This window comes from Podarcis cretensis (genome assembly GCF_951804945.1).
Source record: "Podarcis cretensis genome assembly, chromosome: 1".
In the NCBI taxonomy this organism is placed as follows: domain Eukaryota; kingdom Metazoa; phylum Chordata; class Lepidosauria; order Squamata; family Lacertidae; genus Podarcis; species Podarcis cretensis.
Window position 1 is genome coordinate 121,437,127 of NC_137170.1, and position 15,427 is coordinate 121,452,553.

General features: G+C 45.1%; 1 protein-coding gene across 2 annotated transcripts in view; it reads right to left on the minus strand.

Annotated features, from left to right (window-relative positions):
- MYO3B (myosin IIIB) overlaps window positions 1-15,427 on the minus strand; it is a 294,124-nt gene that overhangs the window by 243,791 nt on the left and 34,906 nt on the right. For both annotated transcript variants that reach the window (XM_079981556.1, XM_079981555.1), the window contains 2 exons: window positions 9,404-9,587; window positions 6,839-6,973 (listed from right to left, as the gene is read on the minus strand). In XM_079981556.1, the coding sequence (XP_079837682.1) occupies window positions 6,839-6,973; window positions 9,404-9,550 (282 nt within the window). In that variant the 5' untranslated portion in view covers window positions 9,551-9,587. The remainder of the gene's footprint in view (window positions 1-6,838; window positions 6,974-9,403; window positions 9,588-15,427) is intronic.

Below are 15,427 nucleotides of genomic sequence, written 5' to 3' on the forward strand. Positions count from 1 at the left end.
TAGGCTGTAAGCTCATGGAATTAGGCCCTCTTGATTCCCACAACACTTCCGTTTCCAAACAGAAGCCACAATCCAGAAGCCTGTGAACTTCATTGGCTTCCCATTCTCAGGAATGGGAAACATGTGGCAGCTTTCCTAAATGCCTGCACAGAGAATTGCTTCACATAGATGAAATCAAGGATGCTTGTGACCTGTTATTTACTGTTTAATTTCTTTCCTGCTCTTCACCATGAGATCCCAGGGTGGGTTATGGCCATTTTAAAAACACAGTATTAAAAACAGTTAAAAAACATTAGAATTAAGAGAGTGGGGTGGGTCCTAAAATATACATCTCATGGGCCAAAGGCTTTGTCATCATCACAAGGTTATTAATGAGTACAGTGCCTCCATGGATAAATGCAGCTCCCCTAGACATAAAACCTTCTCCTCAGGAGGGAAGAAAATCCCACTGCAAAATCATAGAATTGTAGAGTTGGAAGGGACCACATGGGTTGTTATGTATTCATTGGTCTGTTTTTGCTTGAGTCTGGACTAAGGATTCTGAGCCCATGTGTTCTGATTCGATACATGATATCCAATCGCAGAACATTTCAGGATTTGGGCCTCTGCCATTGGCCCTTAAACCCCAAGTCGTGATTCGCAGCTTGGAAGTTTAGACAGCCAATCACGTTGAGAGTGGGAGTACCCCAGGCCTTCAGAAAGGTATAAAAGCACTTGCTTTGCCCCTGTTGTCCAGTTCTGTTAGTTCTGTTATCACTGTGTCTTGCCTCGCGGGAAGCCACCTACACTTCAGGGGTCATCAAGTCCAAATCCCTGCAATGCAAGAATCTTTTGCCCAACGTGGGGCTATAACCTATGACCTCGAGATTAAGAGTCTCACACTCTGCTGACCAAACTATTCCTTCTTCATTGCCTTCCTTCCATTCACTTTAAAGGGTCAATGCATTGAGAATCAGAATGAGACCCTAAGGTTCCCTTAAACCATTGGGTTCCAACATCCATGTTAGGGACTAGGATGGCTTATAATTGATAGGTTCCTGCTTCAAGTGACATTTCGAAGTCATCTAACTTTGATACTGTTGTTGTTAATGTAAAAGGCCCATAGGATCTGATTTGCCCTTAGGCCTGGCAAAATAGGTGGAAAAATTAGGAATCTAAAAACATAAGAGAACTGGAAGCTGCATTATACTAGGTTAGACTATTTGTCCCTCTAGCTCAGGCATATGCAAACTCGGCCCTCCAGATGTTTTGGGACTACAATTCCCATCATCCCTGACCACTGGTCCTGTTAGCTAGGGATCATGGGAGTTGTAGTCCCAAAACATATGGAGGGCCGAGTTTGCCTATGCCTGCTCTAGCTCAGTTTCGGCAGCTCTCCAGGGTCTCAAGCAGAGGGTCTTCCTCTCTTTCTTTTCCTGGTTTCATGGACGGGTTGGACGCAGAGGAATAGCGGGAGGAACCAGCTGGAGAACCCCCAAGGGAAGAAGACTTGAATAAAACAGGGAGTAGTGGTGAAGCGAGAGAAGACTGGGAGTACGAGGTGTCAGAAGCTGAAGATGTAACAGGGTTTAGTGAGCAGGGAAGAGTCTGTGGCAGGTCAGAATCAGAGGCAGAAGCTGAAGAGAGAGGAGAGAGGGAGAGAGGGAGGCCAAGAGGCAGAGAAGAGTCGGGCTGGTGAAGAGTCACGGGTGTCTCCTCCTCCTACTGCAACAAGTTTCCCTCCCTCTTGGTCTCCCAGAACCAGAAGAGGCATGAAAAGGGTGGAGCAGGGACATACTGCACACGGGCGCAGCCTCCGGTTGCTTGGGGGAAAGCCCTGGAGAGGAGGGGAATGGGACAGCTGTGTGGAGATGAGGACTTTCAGTCTCGGCAACTGCTTTTCATGGAATAAGACCACCAAGAATGAGCTGCTCATTAGGCCTGACGTTGAACCAAGTCTGTGGAGATCATGGGTGTGGGTTTTTTTTGCTAATAAGGAGTTAACTCCAACTTTGAACTCTGTGATTACTGACCGGCATGCTTCTGTGACACTTGGAGAGGTGGGGGACCGAACATGAGACCTCCACCACACAACACATCACGTTCTCTACCACTGAGCTTTGGTCCTTGCCCAAAGTTACCTAAACTGAATTGAGTATTGTTGTTTTTAATGGGATTCATCTCTGTTTTAAAATATTGTGTGTGTGTCAGAAGTGGTATACTTTTATACTAACGTATCTTTTCTAAAACTGCTTTTTGTGTCAAGGAAAATCCAGGAGGGTGTGTGTGTGTGTGTGTGTGTTTAAGGGACAAGATTGATGGACTTGATAACTGGGAGGCCACAAATTACAGTCATTTCAAACCTTCACTCCATCAATACTCCTGCTGGCAGGCAATATAAAATAGATGGCAGACATATCTCTATACTCGGGCTTGATGGCGCATTCTGCCAACAACCGAGATGAAACATTCAGAATCCAGAAAAGCACAGCTTCTTGCAAACATTTTCCCCATCTATAGTTTTCCACACACTAAAACGGCGAGAGAAAAAGTAAAATTAAAACCTTTCTAAATGGATTTTTGCCCACATCATTAGTTCATCACTCATGTCTCTCCAGTAGCTATTTTGCTATCACTCTGGTGTCTTTTTTCTATGGCATTCACCAGTAGAATATCTCAGCTATAAAACCACATAGTTCTAGACGGACCAGTATATCTTCTTGAAGCAGCTCTGACCACCATATGTTTGCTGTTTAGATCCATAACAACCCTATTAAGATGAGGTGTGAGCTCAAGAAGAACAAGAAGAGTTTGGATTTGATATCCCGCTTTATTACTACCTGAAGGAGTCTCAAAGCGGCTAACATTCTCCTTTCCCTTCCTCCCCCACAACAAACACTCTGTAATGTGAGTGAGGCTGAGAGACTTCAGAGAAGTGTGACTGGCCCAAGGTCACCCAGTAGCTGCATGTGGAGGAGCGGGGAAGCAAACCCCGTTCACCAGATTACGAGTCTACCGCTCTTAACCACTACACCACACTGGCTCTCAACCTGAGTGGCCTAGGAACATATAGTATGGCATGAGAGGTACAGTTGTGGATGTTTCTTTGCTTCTGTTTTGGTGCCTCATACTGGGGTTAGAAAAAGGCTTGTAGCCTCACAGTACAAAGTGGCCTTCCTCAACCTAAGGCCCTCTAGATCAAGGTTTTCCAAACTTGGGACAGCAGCTGTTTTTGAACTACAGTTCCCACCATCCCTGAACACTGGTCCTGGTTGTCATGGTACTGCCAGAGAATGCAGAGGAGGAGCAGGAACTGGCAGAGGGAGGTGGGCAGGAAGTGGCGACTGAGGAAAGAGGGGAAAGCCAGGAGGCGGGACGGCTCTCAGGTGTTGAACCATAGCCTCAGCACCGCACAGGAAGTTCTGGCACAGTGAAACAATGCCTGTTCTGTCTGCCAGGGAAAGGAGAGAGTTAAAGAGGGGGAGGGGGGGAGAGGCATCACCTGAAACTTCCTCGCTTTTTCTGCTGGAGAAGAAGCCGGCATAAGCCACTCCCAGAATCTGAACCGGAGGATTCAGATGCATGGTTGTAATGCGCTGCCTGTACATATGTAAAATAAAGACTGTATATATGTATCTCTGAGTGAGCGGAGGTGCTTCTTGTGAAGAGCATTCACAAGCCATCACACTGGTATCTGGGAATGATGGGAGATGTAGTCCAATAACAGCTGGAGACCCATCAGCACCAACCAGCATGGCCAATGACATACCCTCCGACATTTCTCCATTGAAAACAAGGAGGTCCCATTCTAGAATGCTGATTTTCCTATTTATACCCCACACATCTTACTGGGTTGCCCCAGCCACTCTGGGCAGCTTCCAACATCTATAAAAACACAATAAAGCATTAAACATTAAACAAACCTCCCTATGCAGGATTGCCTTCAGACAGCTTGAGGGTTGGATAACTCCATACCCCACAACATTTCTCCAATGAAAATAGGGACATCCTAAGGAAAAGGGGATCAAATCAGAAACCGGGATGACTTCTCTAAATCAGGGACATCCCTGGAAAATAGGGACACTTGGAGGGTTTGCAGTGACTTGGGATCATGAGACCTGAAATCCGAAATATCTAGATGTAGCCATGTTGAGGGAGGTTGAGAAAGTTGGTGCATGAGGCCAGGGGGAGGCAAGGGGTTGGTGTGTGTGTGTGTGTGTGTGTGTGTGTGTGTGGTGCTCGCTTTTGTAAATAAGTGAACAGGGCTGCAGGAGTTCCTTTTTCCTCCCCTCACATTGAGGTAATAATAACACTTTAGTCATGACAGGTCCAAGTGTTCAAAGGAGCTCTGAGTGAGAAAGGTATTGCTCACAGAGTATAAGCCTGGCAGAATGAAGATGCCCCGAGGGGAAATAAGAACTTTTAATTACATTTTCACCCCCAGAAGTTAGCCACATCACAAAGAATATATGATTTCATCAAAGAAACAGCAACAAAAGCATTTGAGCCCTTTTGTACGAAGTTTCTTTCATTGAATTCAAGTGTTATAAATAGCAATTGCAGCACAACAGAGACAAAATTGGTATGCAAATCTTGAAGTGCAGGGTGTTTCAGTTGGGTCAATAATGCTAACATTTTGCTAACTTTCTCCCCGCCTGCAGTTTGATGACTGCAATCCAGAGGGGGTGTGAATTATTCTGAAGGGCAAACTGGATGTGATTCAGTAGATGCATCAACAGGGGCTCCTGCAGGCTTTGGAATTTTATCAAAAAGCAAAGCAGCAATACAGTCAGGAAATTAGTCTCTAGGGGAGGGGATGTTTTGACCCTTTCTGCTTAAACCTGCTTTCCTGTTTGAAATTGGGGGTGGGCAAGTGGTAGCTCAGGGATCTACTGGCAGATCTCTGGTTGATTTGTAATAGACAGGAAATGGTTCCTGAATCCCAGTTGTTTAACAATAACAGCAAATCAACTTTCCCCACTCAAATTGGGCTGCAGGACACTTACGCAAGAGTGGGCATCTGCCTGAAAGTGCTCTGAGCTCAGTTCAATTCTGGTACTGAAAAGAAATCAAATCCCTAATCCCCAAACATGACCCAAAGCCCCCTGTTCATAAATTCTTTTGCCACATGGCTCTGTTCAGAAGATTTGTGGGTTCCAGTAAAACAACGACAACCCACAAAGTAGATCCGACAGGCCTGAAGTCTGCATACCCGCCAACATTTCTCCGATGAAAACAGGAAAAGTGGGACATTCCGGGATCAAATCAGAAACCGGGATGGCTTCTCTAAATCAGGAATGTCCCTGGAAAAGAGAGACACTTGGAGAGTCTGAACCTGTCCACTCTTGATGTAAATCACTCTTCTAAGCTACTACCTGTCTCGTGAACAAAATCATACTCGGCTCCAATTGGAGCTTGGAGTGGCCATTTCAGCTAGGAGAAAGCATCAACCAAACCCTCTCTTCTCAGCCCTATTTTTCCAATGCTGTCTGGGCCCTATAAAGGAAACTAGGAAATCATCTTCACTGATTATGGTTTGGCACACAGAGCGCTTCCCTCTTGGAAGCCTCCTCTACCCCAAAATGGATTTTTCAGCTACCCTGAGTCTGCAGTCTAGCTTGTGGTGACACTTATTGCAAAGCAAAATGAGAGGGGTCTGGAGAACACTGTAGATGGCACCCACGGATGGTACTCCTTTCAACGACTCTTGCCACCGAAACCTTCCTTTGCTTTTGCATGCTTCTTCCCTATAAGGCTACAACCTGATCAGGAACCAACACCCAGTATGTCTTGAGAGGATGACATCCCAAGAAACATGATGCTGTATGATTTAACTGCCAGTCGGATCAATTGAAAGAATGGAATGAGCTTAGGAAAGCTAATAAGCTTAGAATGGAATGAGCTTAGAGTTTAGGAAAGGCAGTTGTTGTGGTTCAGTGGCGTCCTTCAAACTGTGTCCTCCTTCAAATTCTCACCCAATAACTTCATAGCCCACACATGAGACAAATAGTAGCTTCCAAAACCTGGGCATTAGAAATTGCACAATGAAGTTTTGTTTTGAATTTTCAGTGGAGAACGTGCCTCTCGACCATTTCAGATCAGCGTTACAACCAGTATGAAAGGCATAAGGGAGTCCTTCGTTGTGTTCAAAGCTAGTAAAACAGTAGGTGTTGGGGTGGGGGTTTTTTTGGGGGGGAACCCAATGGTTCTGCACTCCAGGGACAGGCAGCCAGAGGACATTATTGCTGCCATCTAAGTAAAAAAAACTTCCTTGACATGTGTGAAAATGGAGTACACAACAGAGGTTGCTTTGCTTGAATATATTCCTTCAGTGCCCCTCCCCAAAGTACTGTGATCGGAGAGCCCTTGCAGAATGATTCCCTGTGGTTAAAAGCTATATTTGTCCATCACAAAACTGTACCCCTTCCTCTCTCACTCCTCCCTCACAGGGGTTTTCTTCATTTGGAGAAGTTGAGAGAAGTATATATTTTCACAAATATGCTGACTGATTCCCTCACGCCTCCAAATCAGTCCCAGATCTTTGAGTATGGATCAACTTGCCATCCACCTAAATTTGGATGAAGCCAGATTCTCTCTGAAGTGGCCCACTTCAGTTCAGGCATATGCAGAAGCAAATATGCATTTGTAAATGTACAGTGTAAATGCTAAGTAGAGGGGACATCTGGCACTGTATTTCCTTCCCAAAGGAACCCTCCGATTAATAACCACCAGCAGAAAGAGACAGAATTCTTCAGAGAATAACGGTCAGCCAGTATTTCTGCTTCTACATTTTTGGAAGAAGCAGTTAGCTCGTAAAAAATCTCTTTTAATTAAGATTTAGTCTCACAAAATATCTTACCTCAAGAACAAGCCACAGCTGTCCGCCCACATATTGATCTGCTTTGTAAAACATTCCATAGAATTTAACAACGTTGGGGTGATTTGGAAGGAATTGCAAGATGTTGTATTCTGCTTCAATTTCTTCATCCACATCCTAAATTGGAGGCACACAGAGACGGGCACTTTACAAACATAACAGCTTTGTTGGGGATGGGTTACATGACATAACACATCTAGAGACTGAACAGCAGTCACATAAACATCGCTTTGGGGCAGCATTAGAAATATTAAAGGGGTAATAATAATAATAATAATAATAATAATAATAATAATTTATTTATTTATATCCCGCTCTCCCCAGCCAAGGACGGGCTCAGAGCAGCTAACAACAGTAAAAATAGCACAGTTTACATAAAATCACAATCAATTAATTGAAATACATTCTAAAATCAGTTCAGAATCAAATTAATGGCAACCATTGGGCTAGAGTTCTCTGAAGATTACAGAAGGAGAGAGGGGGTCAGACTGTGCCTTGGCCAAAGTCCTGGTGGAACAGCTCCGTCTTGCAGGCCCTGCGGAAAGATGTCAAGTCCCGCAGGGCCCTAGTCTCTTGTGACAGAGCGTTCCACCAGATTGGGGCCACAGCTGAAAAAGCCCTGGCTCTGGTTGAGGCCAGCCTAACCTCCCTGTGGCCCGGGATCTCCAAGATGTTTTTAAGACCGTAAGGTCCTCCGTGGGGCATACCAGGAGAGGTATGCAGAGGGGCCTTGGGAAGCTCTACTAGTGGATATGGGGAGTATGTCAGTGGGGCAATTCTCTGGCCAATGGAAATCCCCTAGCCCTCCAATGGGAAGCTTGTTCCAGTAATAGCTCATCTTCCAGGGATATTGTGCTAGCAGTGTAAAGGGGAGGCTGTGTGTCGGGGGCAATGGGCGCAGACACTGAGATGCCAACACACCCCAGGAAGGGACCCGTGGTTAATAACCTCCTGCTGCAGTCAATGGGAAGGTAAAAGGAAAAGATGCCCCTACCTCGTGGCCTGCTCTTAGCAGTGTGTAATGGTTGCATTGCCAGCAAATCTCCTCACTCACCTGTTAAGGTAAAGTACGACTGCTCTGCCTGCCTGCATACTTAAGAAGACCTGTTAGGTAATAAATTTCATGGAATGCAATGAAACTTTCTTCTGATGTTTCAGATTGGGCTCTTATTCCCATAAACTCTGCCACGCGGGTGGCGCTGTGGTCTAAACCACTAAGCCTCCTGGGCTTGCCGATCAGAAGGTTGGCGGTTCGAATCCCCGTACGGGGTGAGTTCCCATTGCTCTGTCCCAGCTCCTGCCAACCCAGCAGTTCAAAAGCACACCAGTGCAAGTAGATAAATAGGTACCACTGTGGCGGGAAGGTAAACAGCGTTTCTGTGCGCTCTGGCTTCCGTTATGGTGTTCCGTTGTGCCAGAAGCGGTTTAGTGATGCTGGCCACATGACCTGGAAAGCTGTCTGTGGATAAACGCCAGCTCCCTCGGCCTGAAAGCGAAGATGAGTGCCGCACCCCATAGTCAAATTTAACTGGACTTAACCATCCAGGAGTCTTTTACCTTCTTCTTCTTTTTTTTTACGTTATTCCCATAAACTCTACTTTTCCTCAAACCATTTAGGTTTCATTTATAAATCATTTCACTTGACTCTAGTTTTCTTGGATAACTATTTTTTCATTAAATAATAAATAAATTACCTGTGTATCTTCTTTTTTTAAAAAAAGTAACATTACCTATGCATGTCCTACACACAAACGGTACCAAACCTAGACACTTGTGGCATATTGAGAAAGATTATGGGTCCTTTGCTGCAATATGTTGAAACCTGAGAACTCCACCTATCTTCAGAGTTGACTTCTTAAGCCTTGCAATTGCAGAGGCACATGCAATTTGCGAATCCAGTTTAGTTTTCAGTACCAAACAAAGTGCGAGATCCCAGCACGGACAGAAGTCCAACCTTTGCACACAAACAAAAGCGCCTGAGTTCAGGTGGGATTAAATGCAACGTTGGAACAGCTATCTCCCTTAAAAAAGGTAAAGGGACCCCTGACTGTTTGGTCCAGTCACAGGTGACTCTGGGGTTGGGGCGCTCATCTCGCTTTATTGGCCGAGGGAGCCGGCGTACAGCTTCTGGGTCATGTGGACAGCATGACTAAGCCGCTTCTGGCGAACCAGGAAACTCCGTTTACCTTCCTGCCGGAGCGGTACCTATTTATCTACTTGCACTATGACGTGCTTTCGAACTGCTAGGTTGGCAGGAGCAGGGACCGAGCAACGGGAGCTCCCCCTGTCGCGGGGATTCGAACCGCCGACCTTCTAATCGGCAAGTCCTAGGCTCTGTGGTTTAACCCACAGCGCCACCCGTGTCCCTGTACTACCTCCCTTACTTTCTGTCATAATGTGATTTTTGTACACCTGAACAATTACCCACAAATACTTGCATTTCCTCTAATTACTGAGTATGGGCATCACATCTGTTTGTCCAGGGGGCCTTGGATCTGTTTGGAGGGGGAAAGGGAAATCAAATTGTTAACTTTCCTCTTTACTTACACTGATAGGATCCAGAATCTTCACTGCTGCCAAACTGCCATCCTTCTTATGAGTAACTTTATAGACTTTCCCATACGTTCCCTTTCCAATGGTCTCAATAATTTCCCAGGTATCTGAGGGATCGGGTAACGATTCCAGCCCAATCATATTCTGATTATACTGAAACAATCCATAGAGTGGCTTCCTGTGGAAAGGAAATGGTTAAAGCAAAATATTACTGGGTTAGCTTCACATAAGCAATTCTCCTTGCCTCAGAGGCTGTCATGAGGAAAACTATGTTAATTAAAGGGGGGTTGCCAAGTCTGGAAGCTAAATTGTGGCGACATCTAGGCTTCAGCTCCAATCCCTGCAGCCATTGACATTTAGAAGCCTTTATAACTTCTAATTTGGGATTTTATTGCAAGCAACATCTCACTATCCAGCCCATTCATTTCCCAACACAGATTTAAGTTCTTTACTTGGCAGAACATACTCTCTTCCACAACATAGCTGTCAACTTACAGATTTGAAAATAAGGGCCCAGCAGCCTCGAAAATAAGGGATCAGCAGCCAAAATAAGGGATTTTCCAAGCACAGGTATGTTCAACTTCTGAGCCCCTCCAAGCCAAAGGCAGAAAGCCCAGCCAGCAGCCAAACAAAGCCTCAAGCAGTGGTTCCCACAGCGCAGCAACCCGGCAAAAGGGATGCAGCAAGGAAAACCACCATCACCTCTCCGCTGGGAAGTGCTGAGCAAAGGCGAGTCCCCAGGCAATGCGGCCGATTTGATCGGTACAAGGCATGCAAGCTCCACCCCCCCAGTCGTTCTTAGACTCCTTATTGGGTGAGCAACGCATCCAAGCAACACAGTTGGAGCCTCCCTCCTCCCTGGCCAGCAGGGAGGGAGGGAAGGAGAGGAGCTGCTTCCTTTGAAACCCGGGAAATTTAAGGGACATCATCAATAAGGGACAGCAGTGTGACACGGCGCTGGGATAAGTGACTTTCCCGCCAAATAAGGGACGGTTGACAGCTATGTTCCACAACCTTGTGTTCCTGCAGCTTGACCACTGAAGGTCTCCTGCGCCATCAAAACCCTCCACCAATTTTGTCATACTGCATTTTATTGCATGCAACTCTCTTCTTGGATACATGCATGCGTTATAAGAAAATTTCCCTATTTATACCCCACACATCTTACTGGGTTGCCCCAGCCACTCTGGGCAGCTTCCAACATACATAAAACTTTTTTTAGAAACTTCCCTATACAGGATTGCCTTCACACGGCTCAGGGGTTGCTTAATTCCATACCCTCCAACATTTCTCCAAAGAAAACAGAGACATCCTAAGGGAAAGTTGGACAGTCTGGGATCAAATCAGAAACCTGGACGGCTTCTCTAAATCAGGGACACTTGGAGGGTCTGCAAATATCAGTATCTCAAAACCGTCAGAGTTGAACATTAACTCCCCTTCTGGCAGTTCCCTCGCTGCAAGAAGCCAAGTTACAGGGAACCAGGCAGAGGGCCTTCTTGGTAGTGGCACCCGCCCTGTGGAACACCCTCCCACCAGATGTCAAAGGGAAAAACAACTACCAAACCTTTAGAAGACATCTGAAGGCAGCCCTGTTTAGGGAAGCTTTTAAAGCTTAATAGGTTATTGTATTTTAGTGTTCTGTTGGAAGCCTCCCAGAGTGGCTGGGGAAACCCAACCCGATGGGCGGGGTATAAATAATAAATTTTATTATTATTATTATTATTATTATTATTATTATTATTATTATTATTATTATTATTATCAGCTTGAAAGGAACCAAATATTTACACAAATAAAATCCAGCTTCTCATTATTTTTATAACCAGCACTGGAAGTAGCAGTCTCCTCCTTAAGTGTCTATTCTGCATATGGACGCATGCTGTGGGTATAAAAAAAACATACACCCCTCATAATAAAATGCGCTTCAGAACAGGATAAAACCACAATTTGATTGCAGGATGGCAATGCTTCTCTTAGTATGGAAAAACCCCTCAGCTGATCTCCACAGGCTTTAGGCCTGATGATACAAGCAAGCTGGTTCTTCCCCACCCCCTTTTACTTTTTTAAAGCTCCAAAATCTATAGCTGTTATGTACTGAGTTGAATAGGATCCAAAATGCAGCAGTCTGATTGGCCCTAGAACAATAGGATTCAGAATGCAGCAGTCTGATTGGTCCTAGAATAATAGGCTCCAGAATGCAGCAGTCTGATTGGTCCACAGGAGCCACCCAATCCAGCTCCAGGTGGAAGTGAATCCGCAACCTGATTGGCCTACAGGAGAATCCCGGAATTAGCCAATCACGTGAGGCCATTGTGTAAATAATGTATATAAAGCAGACATTCTGGGGGAACTTCCATTCCTCCTCACCACTATGAGCTGAATTAAAAGCATGAAATCCACTCTCGACTTCGAGTATATTTCAATAACTTCCTGATACAAGATGAACAGGAGATAACTCTTTTAATTTCCACAAAGGATTTTTGCTCTTTCATTTTAAAAAAAGATGCTTAGAAGAAAACAACAACCCCAGATTTGCAACATCTGTCTTTGTGCTCTAAAAACCTTTTATCTGCCAATACAAATTAACCCAGGCCTGGCGCGACAGTTTTGCAAAAGTTGAGAATACAAGCCAGAACACATTTTAACTTCAGTTATATAGATAGCCGGTTCCCTGTCTAAGAAAGATGACGGCGCAGGTATCATTCATTATTGCATAGATGCACCCTCAGTGCCGAAGTCACGCTGCAGGCAAAGGGAGGAAAACTTCGAGTCAATCTCTCACTCTTAATAATCGTAAACATTAACTTGACAATAGAGGATCATCTATAAAATGAATAGTGCAGCCAGAAAACAAATAAAGTACTGCAAGCCTCTACATCATTATACTTACGAAGAATGTTAACTGGTAAGATTCAGACACAATTATCAGAATCAAAATTACAGTGGTACCTTGGTTCTCAGACGCCTAGGTACTCAAACAACTTGGAACCCAAACACTGCAAACCCAGAAGTAAGTAGTCCGGTTTGCGAACTTTTTTTGGAAGTCGAATGTGCTCCGTTTTGAGGTTACGCTTCTGTTTTGAGTGCCACGCTTCCGTTTGGAGAGTTACGCTGAGGTCTGTCTGTTTTTGCTATTTATTTTGCATTTTTGTTTTTGCGGCTCCTTTTTTGTGACTGTGTGGAACCCAGTTCAGCTACTGATTGATTGATTGTGTGTGACTGCAATACATTGATTATTGCTTTCATTTTATGGATCAATGGGCTCGTTAGATAGTAAAATCCATGTTAAATTGCTGTTTTAAGGGTTGTTTTTTAAAAGTCTGGAACAGATTATTCCATTTTGCATTACTTTCTACAGGAAACCGCGCCTTGGTTTTGGAACACTTTGGTTTTGGAACGGACTTCCGGAACGGATTATATTTGAGAACCAAGGTACCACTGTAGCACCATTGTTCAGGATTGTTCTCCCTCCTGCGTGTGGTGAGTGGGGACCCTGTTGCAACAGTCCTTTGAATAAAGACCAGGCTTACTGTTAGGTTGTGGGTGAACATATCAGACGACACAGCGATTCTTCAAACAGCTCTTGTTTATTCACAGGCCAGAACAGAAATGAACTGAAGGGTTCAGCCAGCCTGCATATATAGAGCAATATTAGAGTGCAACAGTAACCATTTTCTGTAACTATCCAATCACTGAACGTCACTTTCAATCCCTTATTTGCATATGTGGACCTGAACTATCTACAGTATCCCCCTGCTGGCCCAGGGTGAAAACTTCAGTACATAACACTTACTAGCTGCTGAGGAGATTTCACCCCTCCCATATCCAAGAATCTCCTGATGAGTCTGCTGATCCTCCAGAGAGGAGGAGCAGTGTTCTGCTTTCTACTTATTCAGCTCCAGCACCAAGTCAGTCAGTCAGTCAGTGTGTCGGAGAGAGAGAGAGACTGAGTGTTAGAGATCGTGTGTAGAGATAAGGTTGCTGCTAAGAGCAGCTGCAGACACTCAGTGTAGCATTCATTTATGCTTAGACCTATCTAGCTCTGTATATAGTTTTGTATCGTAGTTATAGAATAAAAGAAGATATTCTACAGAGCTGCTCTCCGAGTCGTCTATACACTGCTAGACTCTGCTATACTCTGCTGTGCGACGACTGTATTGTGGAAGTGAATCCGGTGCTCACAACTTTAAGCTGTGAGTCCACAGCACTTTGACCTGGTGGTCTCTGGAAGTGCTACCCAGCTCGCCTAGCCCAGTCGGGGTTGAAGCGCATGAGTCCAGTTGGTGACACTGGCTCAATGGCGATGCTGACAAACAGTAACCATTTGCTGTAACTATCCAATCACTGAACGTCACTTTCAATCCCTTATTTGCATATGTGGACCTGAACTATCTACAGTATCCCCCTGCTGGCCCAGGGTGAAAACATAACACTTACTAGCTGCTTTGCTTCTCAATATACTCTGGTGGCCTCTGTTATTTTCTCCTATCGATAGGGAACCCACTTAAGGACTATATAAGGGCCGAATACCCCATAAAGGAAAGGGAGCAGTTTTTTCTTATAACAAGGCACACCAGGTTAGTAAAGGTTGGCATAAGTCAACCCTGAACAATTTGCCAATAAGAACTTCCACCAAAATGTGAGGCAATGGCCGCAAAGCAAAACGTGCGTCGGAATTAGCAATGCCAAATGTAAACAAATTAGCCAGTAAAACAATCAACAGCAAGATTGCGTCAGCGTTGCATAAACAGTTTCCAGGGAATTCAAAGGCCCTCTTCTCTCACCAGTCCCCACTGCTCATTCAACACATAAGAGGACAGGATGTGTCAGACCAGTGAGCAAGGATAATAGAGCCACGCTAGCTCTTCCTGACTGATGGTGTTATTTCCAGCACAAGCCCTCTGAAACTGTAAATATCTTTACTGTTTTCAGCAACAGTAGCTGCCTTTCAGTGGAGAATCATTATCCAGTCCTCAGTAACATAAGCCTTCTGGACAGATCGGCCCCGAAATTAGTTCTAGGCTCAGCTCCAGAGCCGTATTTTATTGAGGAGTCGTGATGTAAAACGCTACGCGTTTCTGGGACTCTGCAATGGGTGGTGGAGGCAATCCTAGCACTTGCAGCAGATACACTTGTGCAGCAAAGCAGAAAATATTGTTTTATTGTTCCATATGCACATCTCCACATGGTGCTGAGAGCGTCTGCATGCGCAATTAGCTCTGGCACATCGGCTTTCACCACCACATGGAAGAGAGAAGGCTGAAGCTGCGTTTGTGGGATAATCGGCTGCGGCCTTTCAATGCCTCAAATAGAATAAAATTGCTAAAGAGAGAGGAGTGTTTGGCGAGATTGCAGTGCTTCCATGTTCATGCCCGCAAACAGGCCAGATACTTGGACCGCTGTCACTTTCCATGAGCCTATAGGCAGAGGCAGTCTGGAAACCCACGTAGAAGGAAAATGTACAAAACAAACAAACAAACAAACAATTTATTATTTATACCCCACCCACCTGGCTTGGTTTCCCCAGTCACTTTGGGCGGCTCCCAACTTGGCTTCTTGCAGCGAGGGAACTGCCAGAAGGCCCTTGGCGCTGGACCTCAGTGTCCAGGCAGAACGATGGGGGTGGAGACGCTCCTTCAGGTATACTGGACTGAGGCCATTTAAAAAAAACTGGGCAATGGCGCAACACCCGCCACTGTTATGTAGTGAAGTTTCACCCTGGGCCAGCAGGGGGATACTGTAGATAGTTTTCACTCAGGTCTGTAGATAGTTTTCACTCAGGTCCACGTCAGTTATTTTAGGCGGGAAACTCTGGGTTGTTGTTGCTACAATGTTGACAGCCGGCTGCCTATAAAAGCAGGCCGGCTGAGCTGTTTGCTAGTCAGTTCTTTTCCAGCTTACAAAATAAAGAGCTGCTTTGGAGAAATCGCTGTGTCGTCTGCTATGTCAACCCACAACTTAACAGTAACCACCAAGCCTTCCTCGATCTCCTTCCCCCTTTGTTTTGACAGATCAGGG